General features: G+C 50.1%; 1 protein-coding gene across 3 annotated transcripts in view; it reads right to left on the reverse strand.

Annotated features, from left to right (window-relative positions):
- The window catches only part of MDGA1 (MAM domain containing glycosylphosphatidylinositol anchor 1), a 128,906-nt gene extending 118,146 nt beyond the window's left edge, over positions 1–10,760 (reverse strand). The window contains exon 1 of one of the 3 annotated variants that reach the window (XM_048935581.1): positions 10,157–10,760. In XM_048935581.1, the coding sequence (XP_048791538.1) occupies positions 10,157–10,283 (127 nt within the window). In that variant the 5' untranslated portion in view covers positions 10,284–10,760. The remainder of the gene's footprint in view (positions 1–10,156) is intronic. The other 2 variants (XM_048935582.1, XM_048935584.1) reach the window with 2 other exon arrangements.
- Positions 10,761–17,643: the final 6,883 nt, after the last annotated feature.

Below are 17,643 nucleotides of genomic sequence, written 5' to 3' on the forward strand. Positions count from 1 at the left end.
CTTTCTGCAAAGCTTTTATTTAGGCCTAACCAGCAAGGAGCTCGCACTGAGGTTTCCTTCCCCCACCTCCTCACTCGCTTCTTCTAAACTTGCCCTGAAATAATCAAGTGCAATTCCTAAATTAAAACACCATTTACAGTTAGCTGAGCTGGAGCTTTCCCACGCGTCTCTGGGTGCTGCTGACCCACGCAACACAAAGAAGACTGCAATGCTGTATTGCGGGACTCCCCATTTCCCTCCACTGTTCTTTTCTGTGCCTGTACTGCACACCCTGCTAACCCCCGGGAGCCGAGCAATACGCAGCTGATCTGCTGTGTCTTATCGGGTGTCTCTTATCCAAAGTCTCCTTAAGCAAGCCATATGCTGCAAACATACTTGGGGATGTCTCCACAATAATCCGAGAAGCAGAACTGTTTGTCAAGTAGCACACGCACTGCTGCTGGCCACTTGGAACTACCATCAGCCACAAGTAGGTACATATGCTCATTGTGATCTGCAAAATGCAGCACGTCAGCTCTGCCAAGGCTTAGCAAATGGCACAGAGAGCTTTGATAACCACCGTTACCTTCGGCTAATTTCTCCTTTTACTTTGCGTTTCAGGCCTGATTACCAAACATGAGCATGCAGCCACCCGCTCCTTCCAATTTGTTGTGATAACACTCGTTCATTTCACCCGGCAGCCCCACATGAAAGATTTATGGTATTAATCATGCACATCATAGTAAACAGCCATTCTCTACCGCCTATTTCCTTTTTCTGCAGGAATAAGGATGAAAGTCCTGATCTGCTGTATCATTCGACTGACCAGAAAACAAGCGGTTATTGTGCTATTTTAACCAAAACCGGAGCTTAGTTTCTATGGGTAACGTCTCAGATGCAGCTCTGTGCTTTGGGAGCTTGACTACCCCATTTGGAAAAAAAACAATTTAAAAACTCAGTGGCAGTTAAATGCAGGGTTCATCTTTGCAGGGAGCTGTTCAAGGAGAGCTTTTTGAGTCGAAATGCAAAATGAAAGATTAATTTTAGACCTGCTGTCCACAGCATTGCTTTCACAACAGCTGAAACCTGGCTCTGGAGCACACACAGGTTGCATTCCCACCTTGTGCAGGCATAGTGTACATGCACCTCAAGTCAACTGGTTTGCAAAGACATTCCCCTGATCCCACTGTCTCATGACACTGGGAAGCCCCTATTCTCATCCAATATCCAAGCATTTCTCTCCTGTAAAAGCAAGGTGTTGTCTCTCACTGCACCTTAACATGGGGTTCTTCTGGATGTGCAGCAGCTGTCACCACTGCCCTCTTCTGATTCTGTATCCAGAGATAAGAAAGTGTTCTTATTCAGCAGTTCTTTTTAATCACAGATCAAGATTACCCCTTCTCACAAACTTACCTGCAAATTTTATTTGCTCTAAATATAATAGGAAAAACATTTTTTTCAAAAGAAAAATAAATAATATTAATTCCTTTCAGCCGTTGTCAGCATTTGTGAAACAAGAGTTACAGAATCACAGAATCACAGAATTGTAGCGGTTGGAAGGGACCTCCTGAGATCATCGAGTCCAACCCCCCTGCCAAAGCAGGTTCCCTACAGCAGGTCGCACAGGTCAGCATCCAGGCAGGTCTTGAACATCTCCAGAGAAGGAGACTCCACAACCTCCCTGGGCAGCCTGTTGAAGAGTTGAAGAGTTGAAGATTTCTTTGCTCTATCTTTGCACTTGCAATAAACATAAGAATGCAAACTTAGCACTAATTAAAAGAACAAAACTTGTTGGAGTATTCAGACATCCCTTCTTCAAAAGCTATGCTCCACTCTGGCATCCAGTCTCACTGCAAGAGCCACAGCTCCAACCTCATTGCCATCACTTCTTCTCTGGCCCAGGTGCCCAGTAGCACACCTATGATATCGCCTGCTTTTTCTCCCCATCCCAAATCGTTCATAGGCAACTCAGTATTATTTATTGTCCTTCCTTGGATGCCATAAAAAAATCATTTAACCTCCTTCATTAACGAAAGCAGTTTCTATGGTTAAATAATAATGAGTCAGAGATCTCTGGACAAGAATCTGTTCTCGGTGGCTTAGAATCATGGAATCATTAAGGTTGGAAAAGATCTCTAAGATCATCTCATCCAACCACCAGCCCATTCCCTCCATGCCCACTGACCATGTCCCTCAGTACCACATCCACACAGTTCTTGAACACCTCCAGAGGTGGTGACTGCACCACCTCCCTGGGCAGCCATTCCAACACCTCACCACTCCTTCTGAGAAGAAATGTTACCTAATATACAAACTTATTCCTTCTTGGGGATGTATTTATCTTGCACCTATCAGCTGCAGGGATTGCACTCAATACCAACTGCACTCTACCAGGTAGAAAAGAATGGTTAAAACTTCAGTGATGTTCAGTTCTCCATTCTGCATAGGGTGAATCACTCTATCTCCATCTCACTTTCTCTCAGACAGAGTGGAAGGACTATAGGCTGTATACTTCTATATATTATAGTGATGGGAAACCCCTAAACCCACAAAGAACCCTACTTGTGTGCCCCAAGAGGATTTTCATGGTCTAACAGCTGTGGTGTAAATGCTCCAGGACAGCTGAGAGAACACATCAGACATGCACTCAACTGGCAGGGGAGCTCAGCCACCCATCCCCAGCTGAAGTCAAATTACTTTGTGAGCCTCCATTTTTCACATCCTCACTGTTTCTGAGCTGGAATGAACCAGGTACTAAACTTAGCAAGATACAGTCACTCTTCACCATGTAATTCTACAAATGACTCTTCCAACATCTGTAAGCAAGAGGTGTTTTGCTGTGTTTCTCAAAGATCAGTGTGAATCACACCTTCATTTTTTCTTTTCATTCCATCATGGAGGGACACAAGAGATGCACAAGATTCCCATCCACATTTGTCTTAAAACAATTTATGCCAATTAGTGAAGGACCATTTCTTCCTGAAACAGGAGCAGTAACATCAAGCAGCTCCTCTCACATTAAATGTCCACCTGCGGACATCCTAAAGCCTTCCTCACAGCTTGACTTTAGCTTTCAGTGTTGTGCCAGCTCTTCTTTATGCAACGTGTGCTAATATTTGTTTGGAAATTACAGTCCTTACTGCACCTCTGCAAATTGCTATCCTCACCATGCCACCGTTTCCATTTACACAAAACCCAGCACAAGTGCCCGCATGCCATTTATCCTACACCATGGCTCACAGCGGAGAGAAGACACAAGCCAACACATCACAGCCAGACAGATTTCTGTTACATCTGTAAGATCATAGAATTTTTCAAGTTGGAAGGGCCATGTGGTCCAACTCCCCCGCAATGGACAGGGACACCTACAGCTCCATCAGGTGCTCAGAGCCCCATCCGTCCTGACCTTAGGTGTCTCCAGGATGAGGCTTCCACCACCCCTCCAGGCAACCTGTGCCAGTGCCTCATTTCCCTTATTGTAAAAAAATTCTTCCTTATATCCAATCTATATTTTTCCTCTTTTAGTTTGAAATCATTTCCCCTTGTCCTAGCACAACAGATCCTACTAAAGAGTCTACTTCTTCTTTATCCCTTGGGCAAGGCCAAGCAGAGGGACAGCAGCCAACACCCCATGAGTAACCCACAGTGTGGGCAAGAAGAGTGACAGGAAAGAGATAAGCTACAGAGAGCCACCTAGAACCCTGCTGTCAGTGTCCCTGCAGCCCAGCAGAGCAGTGACCTGCTCCCAATGCAGCAGTGGTGACCCCCTACCGTCAGGCCACTCCATCACTTCTATCCTCCCTTATTTGCAACTGCTGAAACGTTGAACTGCCTCTGCATTGCTCTTCATGATGAGTACAATGCTAAGAACACAGCGTGCTTCATGGAACAGACAGAGGGAACATCCTCTACAGAGGAGTTTAAACACAACTAGACTACAAAGCTTACTGTAGATTTTGAATTTACAGTGATAGAAGCATATGCTGGTGTGGCCAGATTGTCTAGTTTGAAAAAACAAGTAGAAAATTTAAAGAAATAATAATTTATATTCAGTGGTATTTCAACAGTTCTCTGTTTACTTGTCCCTTCGCTGGCCACGGACCAGAGTACTTAGGGATTAAAGATTCTGGTATTAACGATCAGAAGCTGATCTGGGAAACAGTGCAGTCAATGCAGTGGAGCATCAAGATCTCCCAGTAAGCAAGCACAACACTGAGAAGAGCATGCTGCACTGAGCCACAGCCCCTGAGCCACAGTTTCCCAAGAGCTGAAGCACCACCATCACTGACACCTCAGCTCTGCTCCCTCACAGAGCTGGGAGATACAGGGCAGCAGCCAGAGGTGCATGGTAGCACCAATGAGCTCACTGGGGCCCAGGAGAGGTGGTGCTGGCCAGCTAGATGCCATCTAGATGCCTACATGCCATCATTTTTCCTCCTCCGGGGGAAGGCCATCCATGAGGAAGGACCCTTCTGCTCTCATATCTGTTCAGATTCCTTTAACCCTACTTTCCCTCCTCTCTCTCTCTTTTTGTGGTCCAGGGAAAAAAACCAACATCCAACATGGATGCCCCATCCCTGGAGTCATTCAAGGCCAGGCTGGATGTGGCTCTGGGCAGCCTGGTCTGGTGGTTGGCGACCCTGCCAATGACAGTGGGGTTGAAACCACATGATCATTGTGGTCCTTTTCAACCCAGGCCATTCTATGATTCTATGGTTCTACGATCAATTCATAGTCAAATAGGTGTATGAAGGGAGGAAAAAAAAAAAATAATGAGAGCACGGTTGAAAATCAAATCAGGATTTATGATGCCTATCCTGGCTTCATTACATGATCTTTTATGGGAAATGGACAACTCCCGGAAAGAAAAAAATAATGAGGAAAATAGGATCATCACTGCTTGGAAACTGTGTGACAGCTTCAGACCCAAAACAAAACCAGACCAACCAAGCCGGCAGGCGGCCAGCGGAGCCGCTTGGGGTCGGACAGAAGCTCGCACTGCGCTTCCGGAAGCCCGGGTGCCAGCACCTCTCTGCCCATCCTCTCCCCACGCGTCCGTGCGGGCATCTCCCCTATTCCGCTGGGGACGGGACCCCCGCCCCGCCCGCCCCGCCCGCCCCGCGGCTCCCCCGGCCCCGGGGCGCTGCAACAGCCCCCCCTGCCGGGCAGCGGCGGAGCGGCGCGGCCCCGGGCCCAGATGTGCCGCAGCTGGGCTGGAGCCCGAAGGCAGAGCGACTTCCCCCGACAGTCGGGCAGAGCTGGAGCCGATGCTCCGAGTAAAGCCGCGATGTCGGTCTCGGCACTCCGCCTCCAAACAGGTCTTGGCCCGGCCGAGCCCTTCTGTGCCTCGACTTTTGTTGAGCCAAGATCAGAGATGTCCGGGTTTCTCTTTCTTGGCCCCTATTCTCTATTTCTTTCCTAGATCTTTAACACCATGTCGGTTTTTTAATTTTTTTAATTTTTTTTTTTCTTTTAATCACCATCTCCACGGGGCATCTCACATTTAATTTCTTCTTTTGAACACTAAGCAGGCGTTTGGCTATAAAAATAAACCTCTGTTGTTCCTCCAGCCCCTTCCCCTCCACAAAAGGCAGATGAAAGCTCTTTTCCTTTCAAAGCAAGCACTCTGGATCCCAGGAGCAGAGAAATCTCACCGCTTAAACATGAGTGTAAAGACACAAAATACACACGCTCCCTTCTCCCCTGGTGCATCCCAGGGCCCTGCACAACAGGGCCCCCTCCTGTCTTCTGCAAGCCTGGGGGATATTGACACATTTTCCCAGCCCGAATTAAAGCCAGCAGGTGGAGACTGGAGTTTGGGTGGGATCATGGAATTGTTTGAATTGGAAGGAACCCCTAAAGGCCATCCAGTCCTACTCCCCTGCGATGAACAAGGGCACCTAAGGTAGATCAGGTTGCTCAGAGCCTGGTCCAGCCTGGGAAAGGGGCACTAACCCCACTCCTCAACATTTCCATGAGTTGTAGTTGTGCAGGCAAATTTCTTTGACATAAATTATGGTTAACGAAGCTAAAGAACACAGTATGGGTTGAGGGAGTGACTGGAAAACCAAGACGTCACCAATCAAGAGCAGAATAACAGTAACTTCAGCCCAAATCTGGGAAAACACTCAGGCTTCTGGCTGGAGGGAAGCCTCACACCATCTCTAGTCTCCAGTCTCTTTGTCTTCTTATTTAAAATAAGAACAGCACTTCCAGCAGCACAGCATCCCTCACTGCCACTGCTGAATTGCTGTCTGACTGGTAAACCTCCAAGGCTACCCTCAGCTGCTTATAGAGATCTTACTGCATCTTCCACCCCATCTCTTAAAATCATCTTAAATTTATACGTGTAATAATAAATAATGATAAAAAAAAAGATAAATCCAGTGCAAACCTGACATGGTGATAATTTCAAAAGCTGTGCTGCTCATGTCAAATTATCCAACATCTGTCTTCATGTTCCCACCAAAATTAGCATAGGATGGTGGTTTCTGGTGACACTTATACTGAAATATTTTGACTCCTACCAGCAAGTTGCAAACAACCTGTCAAAAGGATAATGTCGTTTCTTCAGTGCTGCATATTAAAGTCAATTGAGGGTTTATCAGGTGTGTGAAGCTGCTGACCTGACCTCCAAACACAGGCTCTGGTGGCACAGAAGGGCGAGGCTGATACACTGCATCTGGAGAGTGCCGCAGTGAGGGGGAGCATGAGGTGGACAGACTTAATGCCCCGACCCCACAGGGCTTCTGGAGAAGCATGCAAGCTCTGGACCAGCCCAATCCTTGCGTGTAGCCCTCCAGTTACAAAATACCTGGAACCAAAGGGTACAGCTGAGTCAACAAAGATTTAAGGTACGGACAACAAGGAGAAATGGCTGAGCTCAAAGAAAAGGGTGCATATATATACATGCACAGTATATTGTGCACATGTATATGACACAGCTATATTACAGCCTGGGGGACAGCCATCCCTATCCTGATCACACAGCCCTTCTCCAAGACGGGCCAGCCGAGAGGCAGCAGCCAGACAGCCCCACTGCTGCCTTACCCAGCGACCTGCTGCCCCATCTCAGAGTGCATGGGAGGCATGAGGCTAACACCGAGGAAGCTGAGAGCTCCTTGCCTGCAGCCCCACTCCTGCTGGCAAAGCAGTGACCGGCAGCAGGGGACAGGGATGGTCTGGGACAGCAGGCTCCAGGTGACATTAATGTCTGTTCCCCCAGAACAAGCAGCAAAGACACACATGTGGGCTGAAACATCCAACTCAGGCGATGCTGCGCTCAGAGCTCCAGGAAGGCCTGGTGGGAGCCATTCTGAAGGATTCTTCATGCACCCTTCAGCAGGTGAGTTACAGCAGGCAGGGGCAGAGCACCCCACTCTCTTTTGCCCTGGTGCTGCTCAGCCAGGCTGTGCTGGCTGCTGGGCACCCAGCGATGTTAGCTGTATGCTACATATGCAGGAAGTAAAGCTGCAGCCCCGCACACACTGCATCGGAGCTATGCAAGTTCTGAGACAAGTTCGGAGTTGCAAGAGGAGACAAGAGGCACACTCATCCCCTTGGAAGCCCTCCTTTCCTCCCCTTCCACTAACGCTCAGTGTTGAAGCACAGTTAACTTCAAGCATGTGAGGGCAGCAGCCCTTCCCTGCTGTCTCTTCCTCCCTTTCTGCAAACAGTGGCATTTCCCATACATACATCACAGCTCGCACCACATGCCGACAGCAGCACTAACAGGACAGCACTGTTTGGGAACAGGGCACAGCAAAAGCCTGACAGAAGCTGCCCCTCAGCAGCCTGTGAGCTGCCCTCTGTGCACCAGGCCAGCCCCGTCCTGCTCCAACCAACAAGGCAGGAGAGGTGGAATCAGCTAATGAGAAGAGGGCTTCAGACACTCGTCAGTCATTACAACAAATGCCAATTTGTACAGCAGCCTCTTCGGGTAGCAGCTGACAGCACCTTGACTCCTAATTAAATCGCACCTCCAGTGCCATCGCTCCTTTCCCAGCAGCCCCTTTACACACGCTTTATTTATGCCGTTCCCCTCAATAAAGCTCTCCAACAACTCCGCTCTCTCAGACAGAAGTCTTTTGTGTGCATCCACGTGGGTGTATTATTTAAAGAGTACATCACATGGATACTTTATCTGCTTTAATCTGATTTAATCTTAGCAGATTTACTGAAGCAAAATATATTTATAGACCAATACACACGCCTCTCCACGTCCCCATCGGTGTAAAACACTCAAAAGGAGAAAAATGGACCTGAGACACGATACCTGAGTTCCCAAAATTGCCACGGTCAGAGCTTTGCTCACAACACAGCACAGCCAATGGCAGCCAGCCCGGAGCTCTGGTGAGAGGCACGCATTTAGGGCACAAAGAGCAGAGGGGCAGCAGCACCACTCCCTAATCCCACTTTAGCTGTCCTGGCAGTGGTTGGGGCTGCTCCCAGCCTCAGAGATAGATGGAAACATGGGGAGGGGAGAGCAGGAAAGGGGGCGGATTCCTCCTTTGTGCAGCTATGGACGAGAACAGACAGAAGTACCCATTTTGACTCAAAATGATGATGCTCATCTTGGCACCAGACTATCTGAGTTTTATTTGCAAGCAGCTTCTCCGTTCTCTTTCTGAGAGAAGAAGACAAAGCCATGAGTAAGTTGTTCTGGAGATGTAACTCGGCAACAACTCCAACAAATGCAGGTTTACTGTGTTTATGAACACAGAGCCTCCTCAGGTTAAGCAGGAGCAGGTGTACACTCTGTCCCTCTCACTGAGGGGCCGCTCTGAGACCCAGCAGCAAACACACTGAAACAAAATCAAGAAAGTTCAGCTGGGAGCACTCTGCCTGCTTAAAGGATCAAACAGCCCACCCAGATCAGGCTTCTGTACCACAATCCCATTCCACTCTTCATTTCCCTGCAATTTTCCTCCAGACTTACAAACTGGGAGGATGAAAGAGAGGGAAAAAAAAAAGAAAAAAAAAAAAAAAAGAAAAAAAAATGGAAGCAATCCACCCTTTATTTAAGATGGTTATTTTACAAACCAGACCTACGCTCAAATTAACATCCCGGCCCTCAAGGAGAAAGAAGGAATTGTGTCCATTGAAGAAATACATCATTAAAAAGTGACCTACAAAGACATACCCATAGTCAGTGAGACTGAACCGAGCTCTGCCAGGGCTCACACAAGGAACTGCTAAAAGGGGGAGGAGGGGGCTGGCTGCTCTCACTGGGGTCTCTCTTCAGCGCGTAGAGAGCCGGGCTTGTTAGAGGCAGCGCCGTGCCTCCCAGAAGGACTTTACAGCAGCGCACAACTGAGTTGTAAGCCAAGATAAAGCCGGCTTGTTGTGAGAGGCAAGGCTTGTGGGTTGCTTTTCTTCATTTTTTTTTTTTTTTTCCCAGTGTATTGGAAATGCAGAGCTTGTACAGCGAGAACTGAGAGAGGGCCGGGAGAGGGGAAGGGGCGGGGAGAGGGCCGGGGTGCGCAGCCCGGCTGTCCCCCAGGGCTGGCACTCGGCAGGGATTCGGGTGCGCTGCCCCGGGAGGCTGAGGGGCTGCAGGATCTCGGGTTTTGCCGCACAGACCACCAACGAGGGGAGAAAATAAGCACCACCGCTGTCCAAACAATGATAATAATAAAAATAAGAAATGGAAAAGCTCGCCGTCAGCTCTGCTATCACCACCCCCGCCTCGGGATGAAAACGGGCAGCATCGAAGTTCCATAGGGTGCACAGGCAGCATCACCCCTCGCCTCCCGGGAGCGCGCCGTGGGGATAGCTGGGCTCGGGCCCGGTCCTCCCCTCCGCACCGAAGAAGCGCACTTCGGGGGCGCAGTGTCTCCCGCTCGGGGCGGCCCCACGGCGGCTGGAGAGGTCGGGCCGGGCGGACCCGATCCCTGCGGCAGCGCTCGCCCCGCTCCTCTCGGTGGCAGCGCTTGGGGGCGAGCATCCCGGTGGGCTCGTCAATCCTTGGCGGCCAGAGGTTACGGCGAGGAATTACAAAGTAGCTCCAGGCTCCGGGAGCCCTATTGCTGCATCAATCTCTCCGCTCGAGCTGCGGCGAGCTCCGCCGGCATCATTTACTTTCCGCTGCAGGTGCTTTTTAACTTTGATCCCATCGCAGCCGTCCGCGCCCTCGCCTCCCCCCTCCCTCCCGAGCAGCCGCCGCCGCGTCTCTTACCGTAAACCCCTTGTCCCCTGCTGTACGCCGGCACCAGAGAGAGGAATAAAACACAGATCATCTCCATCTTCAAGGCAGCGCCTTCATCGCCGGCGAAGAACAGCAGCCAAAGCAGCCCTGGCAGCATCCGGCGGGGGAGCGGGCGAGAGCCTCCCGGAACGCCGCCCCATGCGCCCGCTCCGCCGGGCACCGGCGCCCCTCGGGCGGAGGAAAGGACCCCCCACTCCCCCCGCAACGAGGCCGCCGGGAAGGAATTTAAAAACAACGGCAAAAAAGGGGATGAAAAATAAAATAAAAAGGAGAGAGAGAAGAGAACGAGGGAAGGCAGCGGGGAGGGCTGGAAAGCGGAGCGCTGCTTCTCTCTTTCCCTTGCCAGGTTGCTCGGGGATGTCCAGGAAAACGATGCCCAGAGCACGGGAGAGGCCGATCCGGAGGGGCAGAGCAGAAGCAGGAGCCGGGCCGGCCCAGCGCCGTTCCCAGAAAGGGGATTCCTTTGTTCAGCTCGAGCCGCCGGAGTCCCGGGCTGCCCCGAGTGCTGCCAACTGGGGCCAACTTGGGAGAGCCTCGCCCGCCCTCCTCCCGACGAGGCTCTGGCCGCAGCCCCAGGAGCGAACGGGGGGAAGAGGAGGTGGAGGGAAAAAAGGAGGGGGAGCAAAGAGGGGGGGCTAGGAGCCAGCTGCTGAAAGAGGGAGGGAGGGATAGGTATTGTCTTCTCCAAATCTTCTGGGGAGGGGATTGTTGTAATTAATCAAATCCAGGAAGGGTTGGTTGTTTTGTTTATTTTTTTCCTTTTTCTTTTCCTCTTTCTTTTTTTATTTTATTTTTTTTTTAAAGCGTCTCCTAAGAGCTCTCCCAGCTGTACAGCATCTCCCCAGCCAGCCTGAAGGGAACAGCGGGCGAGGAGCAGCCCCACCGCACACCCCGCGGCTCAGCCCGGCTTTCCCCGCCGCCTCCTTCTCCCTTCCAAACTTTCCCCGATGTTGCGAGCTGGATTCTGCCGGGTGCTTCTCCTCCGCGCACCGCGCAGACGATTTGCAGCTGCCGAAGGCTCTGAGCCGCTCCCCTCGACGGCTGCCGCGGGGGCTGCAGCTGAAAGGGAACCGCCGCCGAGGATGGTCACGGAGTCGGAAGAAGTTGATTTGCTCCCGCCAGCCGCCGGTGAGCGCCCGCACAAAGTTGCCCGTAGAAGCTCCGGGCGCTCCGCTGCGCTCCGCCAACCCCCGACGGTGCGTCCGGGGGCAGCGTGCCCCGGGCTCGGCTCGGCTCACCCCTCCCCGCCCGCTGGCTCTGCCGAACGTGCCGTCTTTTCCTTCCCTTCGGCTTTCCAGGTTTTCCCCCTCCTCTCTTCACCATTTCATTCCCTTACGGCTATGGAGAAGGAAAAAAAAAAAAAAAAAGGGGGAGCCAATTAAAGCGGCCGCGCTCGGCGGAGCCCTGCCTCCTCCCCAATTCTCCGAGCCTCCCCCCGCCCGGCCCAATTACGGGCAGCGCCGCAGGGCTATGGGAAAAGGGGCTCGTTTCGGGCTCAGGAATCAGCAGCCAGCCCGCGGTTCACCCCTTCCTATCCTCAGGATCCCCCCTGCAAGGTCGGCTTATCCCGGGGCTGGGGGAGGCGGGGAGGCAGAGCAGGGTGCTGCGAAGTTTTTGCCCCCTTCCAGGCGGGTTGCGGGGCTCCCCTGCGCTCGGGGTGGGGACGAGCCCAGCGGGGCGGGGGCTGCCCGACCGCAGCAGGTCGGTTCCGGAACACTGCTCTGGTCTTCCCCCCCCACCACGCACACGCCGCGGTCACGCGTGGGCCGGGCTCGGGGCGCTGCTGGCTCCGCATCGCCGCGGGGAGGGACAGCCCCGGAGATATCCGCTCACCGTGCGACTGTGACGCCGCCTGGATAAAAATGTAATTAAAGAAGAAGAATGTAGAGGTGCGGCTCGAAAACCGGGCTGGTTGGTAATTCACGCTCTAACAAACAAGCGGTTAATAGATATCGCCGCTAATTAAGTGGTTATTCCTATTGTAAGTGGTGCTCAGCGGGAGGGAAACAGCGCTGGGGATGGGGCAGCGGCACTGCAAGCAGCGGCACGGGGCTCCCCCCGGACCCATCTCGGCTCTCGTCTTCCCTATAACCAATCTAAGGGAACATATGAGACGCTCCAAGGTGTCCTTTCCAAAGATGATGACACGGAGCAGGACGCTTATGAGTTGTCTGATGTGAACAATTATTTTTCCTTTTATTACTGTGATTTCAGTCAGCCCTTCATTGAGGACGATTTCTTCCCATCCTTCCCCCGGTGGGTGGTGGCAGTGTGGATGAAGGGCGTGTGGGTAGGAGGAGAGGCAGCAACGGGAGCAGCCCTTCTGCACGGACAGGGACAGGAGCTGGCAGCGATGGGACAAAGCAGGGCTGCCTGCATCTGCACAAAGCAGGCAGAAAGCAGCACAGGAAACAAAGCCAGGAGATGTTTGCAGAGCCGTGGCAATAAAAAGAAAATCAGTGAGATGTGAATACTGTTTTTTCTACTCTTAATTTTGTGATATTTATGGGGCGCTTTGTAGCCTTTCTAGTACTTTTTTTTTTTTTTTTTCTTTCTGGGATTCTCATTTGGTTATGAAGTGATGCCTCAGAGTTTGCATGACTATGAATTTCAGATCTACATAATGAGTTTTATAAAAAAGAATCCCAAAAATGTGTTCTTCGCACCCATTTCTTGTGTTAACTTTCAATGCACATGCTCATGTTTTACTGGCACAAAGGCTTGTGGAAATTGAATTTCAAAGTAAAGTGCCCAAGTATGTGAAACAACCCAGTTTCCTCTAAGCAAATAAAAGCATGTGTGCCACAGTTACCTTTGAACATATTCAGTTAGGGAACAGTTAAGAAATAAGTATATAAATGTGAGCAGGCCATTAAATTGAACGGTAAATAGAATCATTGAACAGTTTGGGTTGGAAGAGACCTCAAAGCCCACCCAGCCCCAACCCCTGCTGTGGGCAGGGCTGTCATCACCAGCTCAGCTGCCCAGGGCCACATCCAGCCTGGCCTTGAGTGCCTCCAGGGATGGGGCACCCACAGCTTCTATGGGCAGCTGTGCCAGCGCCTCACTGCCCTCAAAAAAAATAAGTGGATAATAAATAATGAGAAAGAACTGTCACCTGTCAGTGGATATTCTGAGAAAAACTGCTGCCAAAATCCCAGCACATGGTTGCATTTGCTAAATAAGGTTGTTGAGTCCCAATAAATCATAACGCTCAGAATTATGGTGTTTCCAATGGACACCAGTAAGCCGGCACTCCCATCACACTTGAAAGCAATCTACTTGTCATAAAGAAACCGTGCCCTGTAGTGATTCTGCCTGTCAAGAAGTACAGATAAGGGATGGCTTTTCCCTCCACAGGCCATTCCTATAGAATACATTTGTCCCATCTCTCCAGCTGGGAGTCATTGTCTCCAGTCCCTTCTCAAGCCACTGCTTGTCAAATGGGTCCTGTCTCTCTGAAATATCTCTACGTGCTACATCACCTATATCTCACTGCTAGATTGAGGTAGGCAGCCTCTGGGACAGATGTGGTTTTCAAGGAGAGCAAATCACGCACAGCACAATATCCCCAGGCAGAAGATGGCTGAAGCAGTGCGTGAGGCCAAAGTCCAGTTACGAGGACATTAATTCTCTTTGTTGTCAGTGTTTTCATGCTCTAATCCGGTGCAGTCAGTCATTTATTTCTTCTCTGGGATGATGCAACCATCTGTGGTTCCCGCTGATCTCTTGAGCTCGTGGTCTGATATTTCGGTCACTTCTTTCTGCTCATTTTCTTGTCAGTCCCACATCCATGAATGCCTCCAAGTGAGATCTCTTCCTCCTCTCTCCCTCCCTAAGCACGCATATGGACATGAGCGCAGCCCAGCTGGGTGCTTTGCTGCAGAGCTTCTCTTTCTACAGCTTACTAAAAGGGAGCAGAAATAGACTGTCAGAAGGGAAGTGGAAAGCGGCACTGTAAAGGCAATGGGCAAATGCTTCAGAAGAGGTGAGAGTTGGGAAGGGGAAAGCCAGGGGACTCTGTAGCACTGCAGCAGAGATGCTAGCAGGGAAATAGGAAACCCAGGGAACTGTAGCTGCGGATCAGGTTTGCATGAGGGAGCTGCAGAGCTGGGGCACTGACACCATGCAAGGGAGGTGTAGGATGCACAGCAGGGCCAGCAGGAGAGAGCTGGTGGGATGCTGTGTAGGGTGCTGTGTTAGGGGAAGAGCACCAAGCACACTACAAAGCAAGGACCACTGGGAGATGGGAAGGCATGGGCTGAGCTATGACAGCAGGAGGCAAACTGGTCACCGTCTGTCTTCTCTCTGTTTAATTGGCCTTCGTGGGAAAACTGTAGAAAAAAAAAAGACAATAAAAAAATGTGACTTTGTCATCCTGAAGTGCTGGAATCAGCATCTCTTTGGGGAAAAAAATTTCCTAGCCTGGAGCGGTGCTTTCTGCCATTCTTAACACTAGGCTGGTGCTGCTTCTGCCCTGGATCCTCCTGGGTATCACCCGCTCCCCATATAAAACATGCCGAGGTAGGGCTATAAATCCCAAGGGCTCTGCTTTACTGTTCTCAGCTCTCCAGTGTATGCTGCTCTGGGGAATACACCTATGCTGTGTTTGCTTTCTTCCCAGATGCATTTTACAGCATTAGTAGTACATCTGAGCCTCCTGTGTATTCTCTGCTGTTTGATTAGCTCTCCTCATCATGGTGTTGGGGATGGAAGGAGTGATGAAGAGGAACTCCACCTCTATCCCTCACCTGAGGCGCTCATCCTGCCTGAGTCTCACTGCCCTCCCTCTCCATGCTTTGCAATGCAGCCTTCCCTGTGCCACAATGGGATTTCTGGAGGCTGGTTGATATTGTAATGGATTTTGCTTTCCCTGCCTTTACCCAACTGTACTTTAAGAAACTTCCATTTCCTGGTGCAGGATTATCCAAAACCCACCCCAATTTCTTCCTCCGTGATCTCCATGTGGGGCCACTTTTCTTCCCTCAGCTCAAGTGCTGACACACACACACACACAACATCCCACTTCTTGTGCATTGGAACCACAGGCTTTTAACTCAACATTTCCTACCAATCTTTATGCCTTTTGGACTATACATCTAGTTTGACAGAGATCCTGCTGTTTTTTTGCTTTTGTGCTTTAGGATAGAAGGGGCAGGGGTACAGATGAGTGTCTCAGCATCACCAGGAGCATCTTTTTCCTCTTTCGCCCTTTCTTTGATCTTTTTTTCCCTCTCTCTGCCTTCTTCTCCTCCTGCATTCATGCTTTCTTCTTCTTTCCCACCCTCCCTTTCATGTATAAAAAGTGAGCTGAAAAAATGTCAAGCTGGTGCTGGTCAAAGGAGATTGTTCTTCCTTTCTTACACTTCCTTTCATTGCTTAAGCCCCCATCTCCAAGCACGCATCTCTCAGAGAGCACTGGAAAGGGATGCTTTTCAACAAAGGCAGATACAAAGGTTTGGGTCATGATTCTCCCCTGCTGGCACTCACTGCTGCCTCCAGCAAAGGGTGCATCAATTGCTAGTCTTTTCAGTGCTGGGCAGATGATGTGAAGTGTGTGATCTGTGCCCCGTGATAGCAGCAGGGTAAAGGAGCTGCTCCTGAAGGCACTTCCAGCCAAAGCCCTGTATTTGAGCAGTACTCTACAAGGCTGTGCTACTCAAATTCCCATGGGATGTTCTAAACCCCACTCACAGCATGGGGTGGATTTGACAGGGACCAATGTAAAATCTACAGAGGACAACCTTGGATGGGGCCATGCCATTAAGGCCTTGGTGGAGGCCATGCCATTAAGGCCTTGGCTGCAGATAGCATGCTGTATCTTCCATATCCTGATATGATGAGAAGGACATCCTGAAGTCTCTTGCATGGGAGTGCTCAGGTAAGGCTGCGATCTCACATGCTCTAAGACCACTCCTTGGTGAGAAAGCACCCCAGTTGGTACCGTCTCACTTTGACCATACTCTTTTGGGAGAATCTTTGCAAGGGGACCTGTGCTGTTTGCAATGCATTAGCTTAGAATTACATTACATACAGAATTACTGAGGAACAAGATATTCCTCAGTCCCTTTTTGTCCCCAGACAGAGGCACTGTCACTGCAGGAAGGTGAGCATCTGTGGTTTGCACATAAAAAGTTTCAGAAAAACCTGGAGGTCTGAAGTCAGAATGTCAAGAGCCATGTGGAGCAAGCAAAACCTAGGGCAGGTGGCCCCTCTGACTAAATCGTAAAGCCACTGTCCTCGTGTGACTCAAATCCAGACAGAGTGCTAAAGGAACCTGCAAGGCTCAGCTCCTCTAAGTGGGTATGAGAATGAAACCTGTATGGGTAACTTGCACAGAGGCAGTTTTTTTGTTGGGTGCTATACACAGGTCATGATCTACCTACTTTCACGTTACTCTTCCCTTTTCAACTTCAAATGCTGTTGACCACTGCTGGAGTACTCTTGACTTAAGGATCCAGTGAGTTTTGTTCTTGCATGAATCTCTGTGAACATCCATACACACTTATCCTTTCTTCTCCTATCCAGTGACGCACTCTGGCAACATTTTTAACAAGGCACCTGTTACAGTCAAACTATCTTAATCAATTCAGAATATGGAACTAAATCCAGATGTCTTCCATCTGTAACCTGATAGACTGTTCCACTTTAGAAAATCCATGACAAAAGCCTCTGTTTCTATTGACCATGACTATTTATAACCCAATTCTCTAGCAAGCCAGAGTTAGAAGTACTGTTACTGTACAACCACATAACATGAGATGCTGCATATAAGAAATTAACAGGAAAACTCTAGTTGGAGGAAGTTACAGAGGTACCAACCACATTTATCCACTTGCTGCTCATTTGAGATGTCCTCATCGCTGTAAGCAAGCTGGGGCTGGCCTACAGGAAGGCAGGGGTGAGGAGCAGCTCTCCCAGCTCCAGGCAGCCAAGTGGAGATGCACAGAGTTGGAAAGGAACTCTTCCTTCTCTCATTTCTAAGAGCAATGGCAGACAGAAAACACTGCTACTGAACTGTGTATTCCTATGTATAATTACTTGCTTATTAGCTGGATAGCTCACCATGCCAAGAAAGTTAGTGGGAACACAGAGCAAAGACATTTCTCATCTCTCTGTCTTTCAGACCAGAGAAGAAGTGACAGATCGTGTGACCTGCTGGGATCCTCCACCTCTTCCACCCTTTATAGCCTGGCAGAGGCTGAAGTTTGATTGATTTCTTGGATACATTTAGTCCCTAGAAGAATAAGAGCTAATCTTGCTAGCTTGGTGCAAGGGCCAGAGATGCTGACAGCTATGGCTGTGGCTGCTATCACTTTCAGAGTGTTGTGCAGGACATGTGTGACCTTGCACTGTGCCATGAGGATGAGGAGGAGGAATAGAACAGTGCCAGTCTGAGGTAAAACCAAAAACTGTACAGGATTACTTTTTTCCAAGCTTGGAAATGCAATTCCAGC

This window comes from Lagopus muta, chromosome 2 (genome assembly GCF_023343835.1).
Source record: "Lagopus muta isolate bLagMut1 chromosome 2, bLagMut1 primary, whole genome shotgun sequence".
In the NCBI taxonomy this organism is placed as follows: domain Eukaryota; kingdom Metazoa; phylum Chordata; class Aves; order Galliformes; family Phasianidae; genus Lagopus; species Lagopus muta.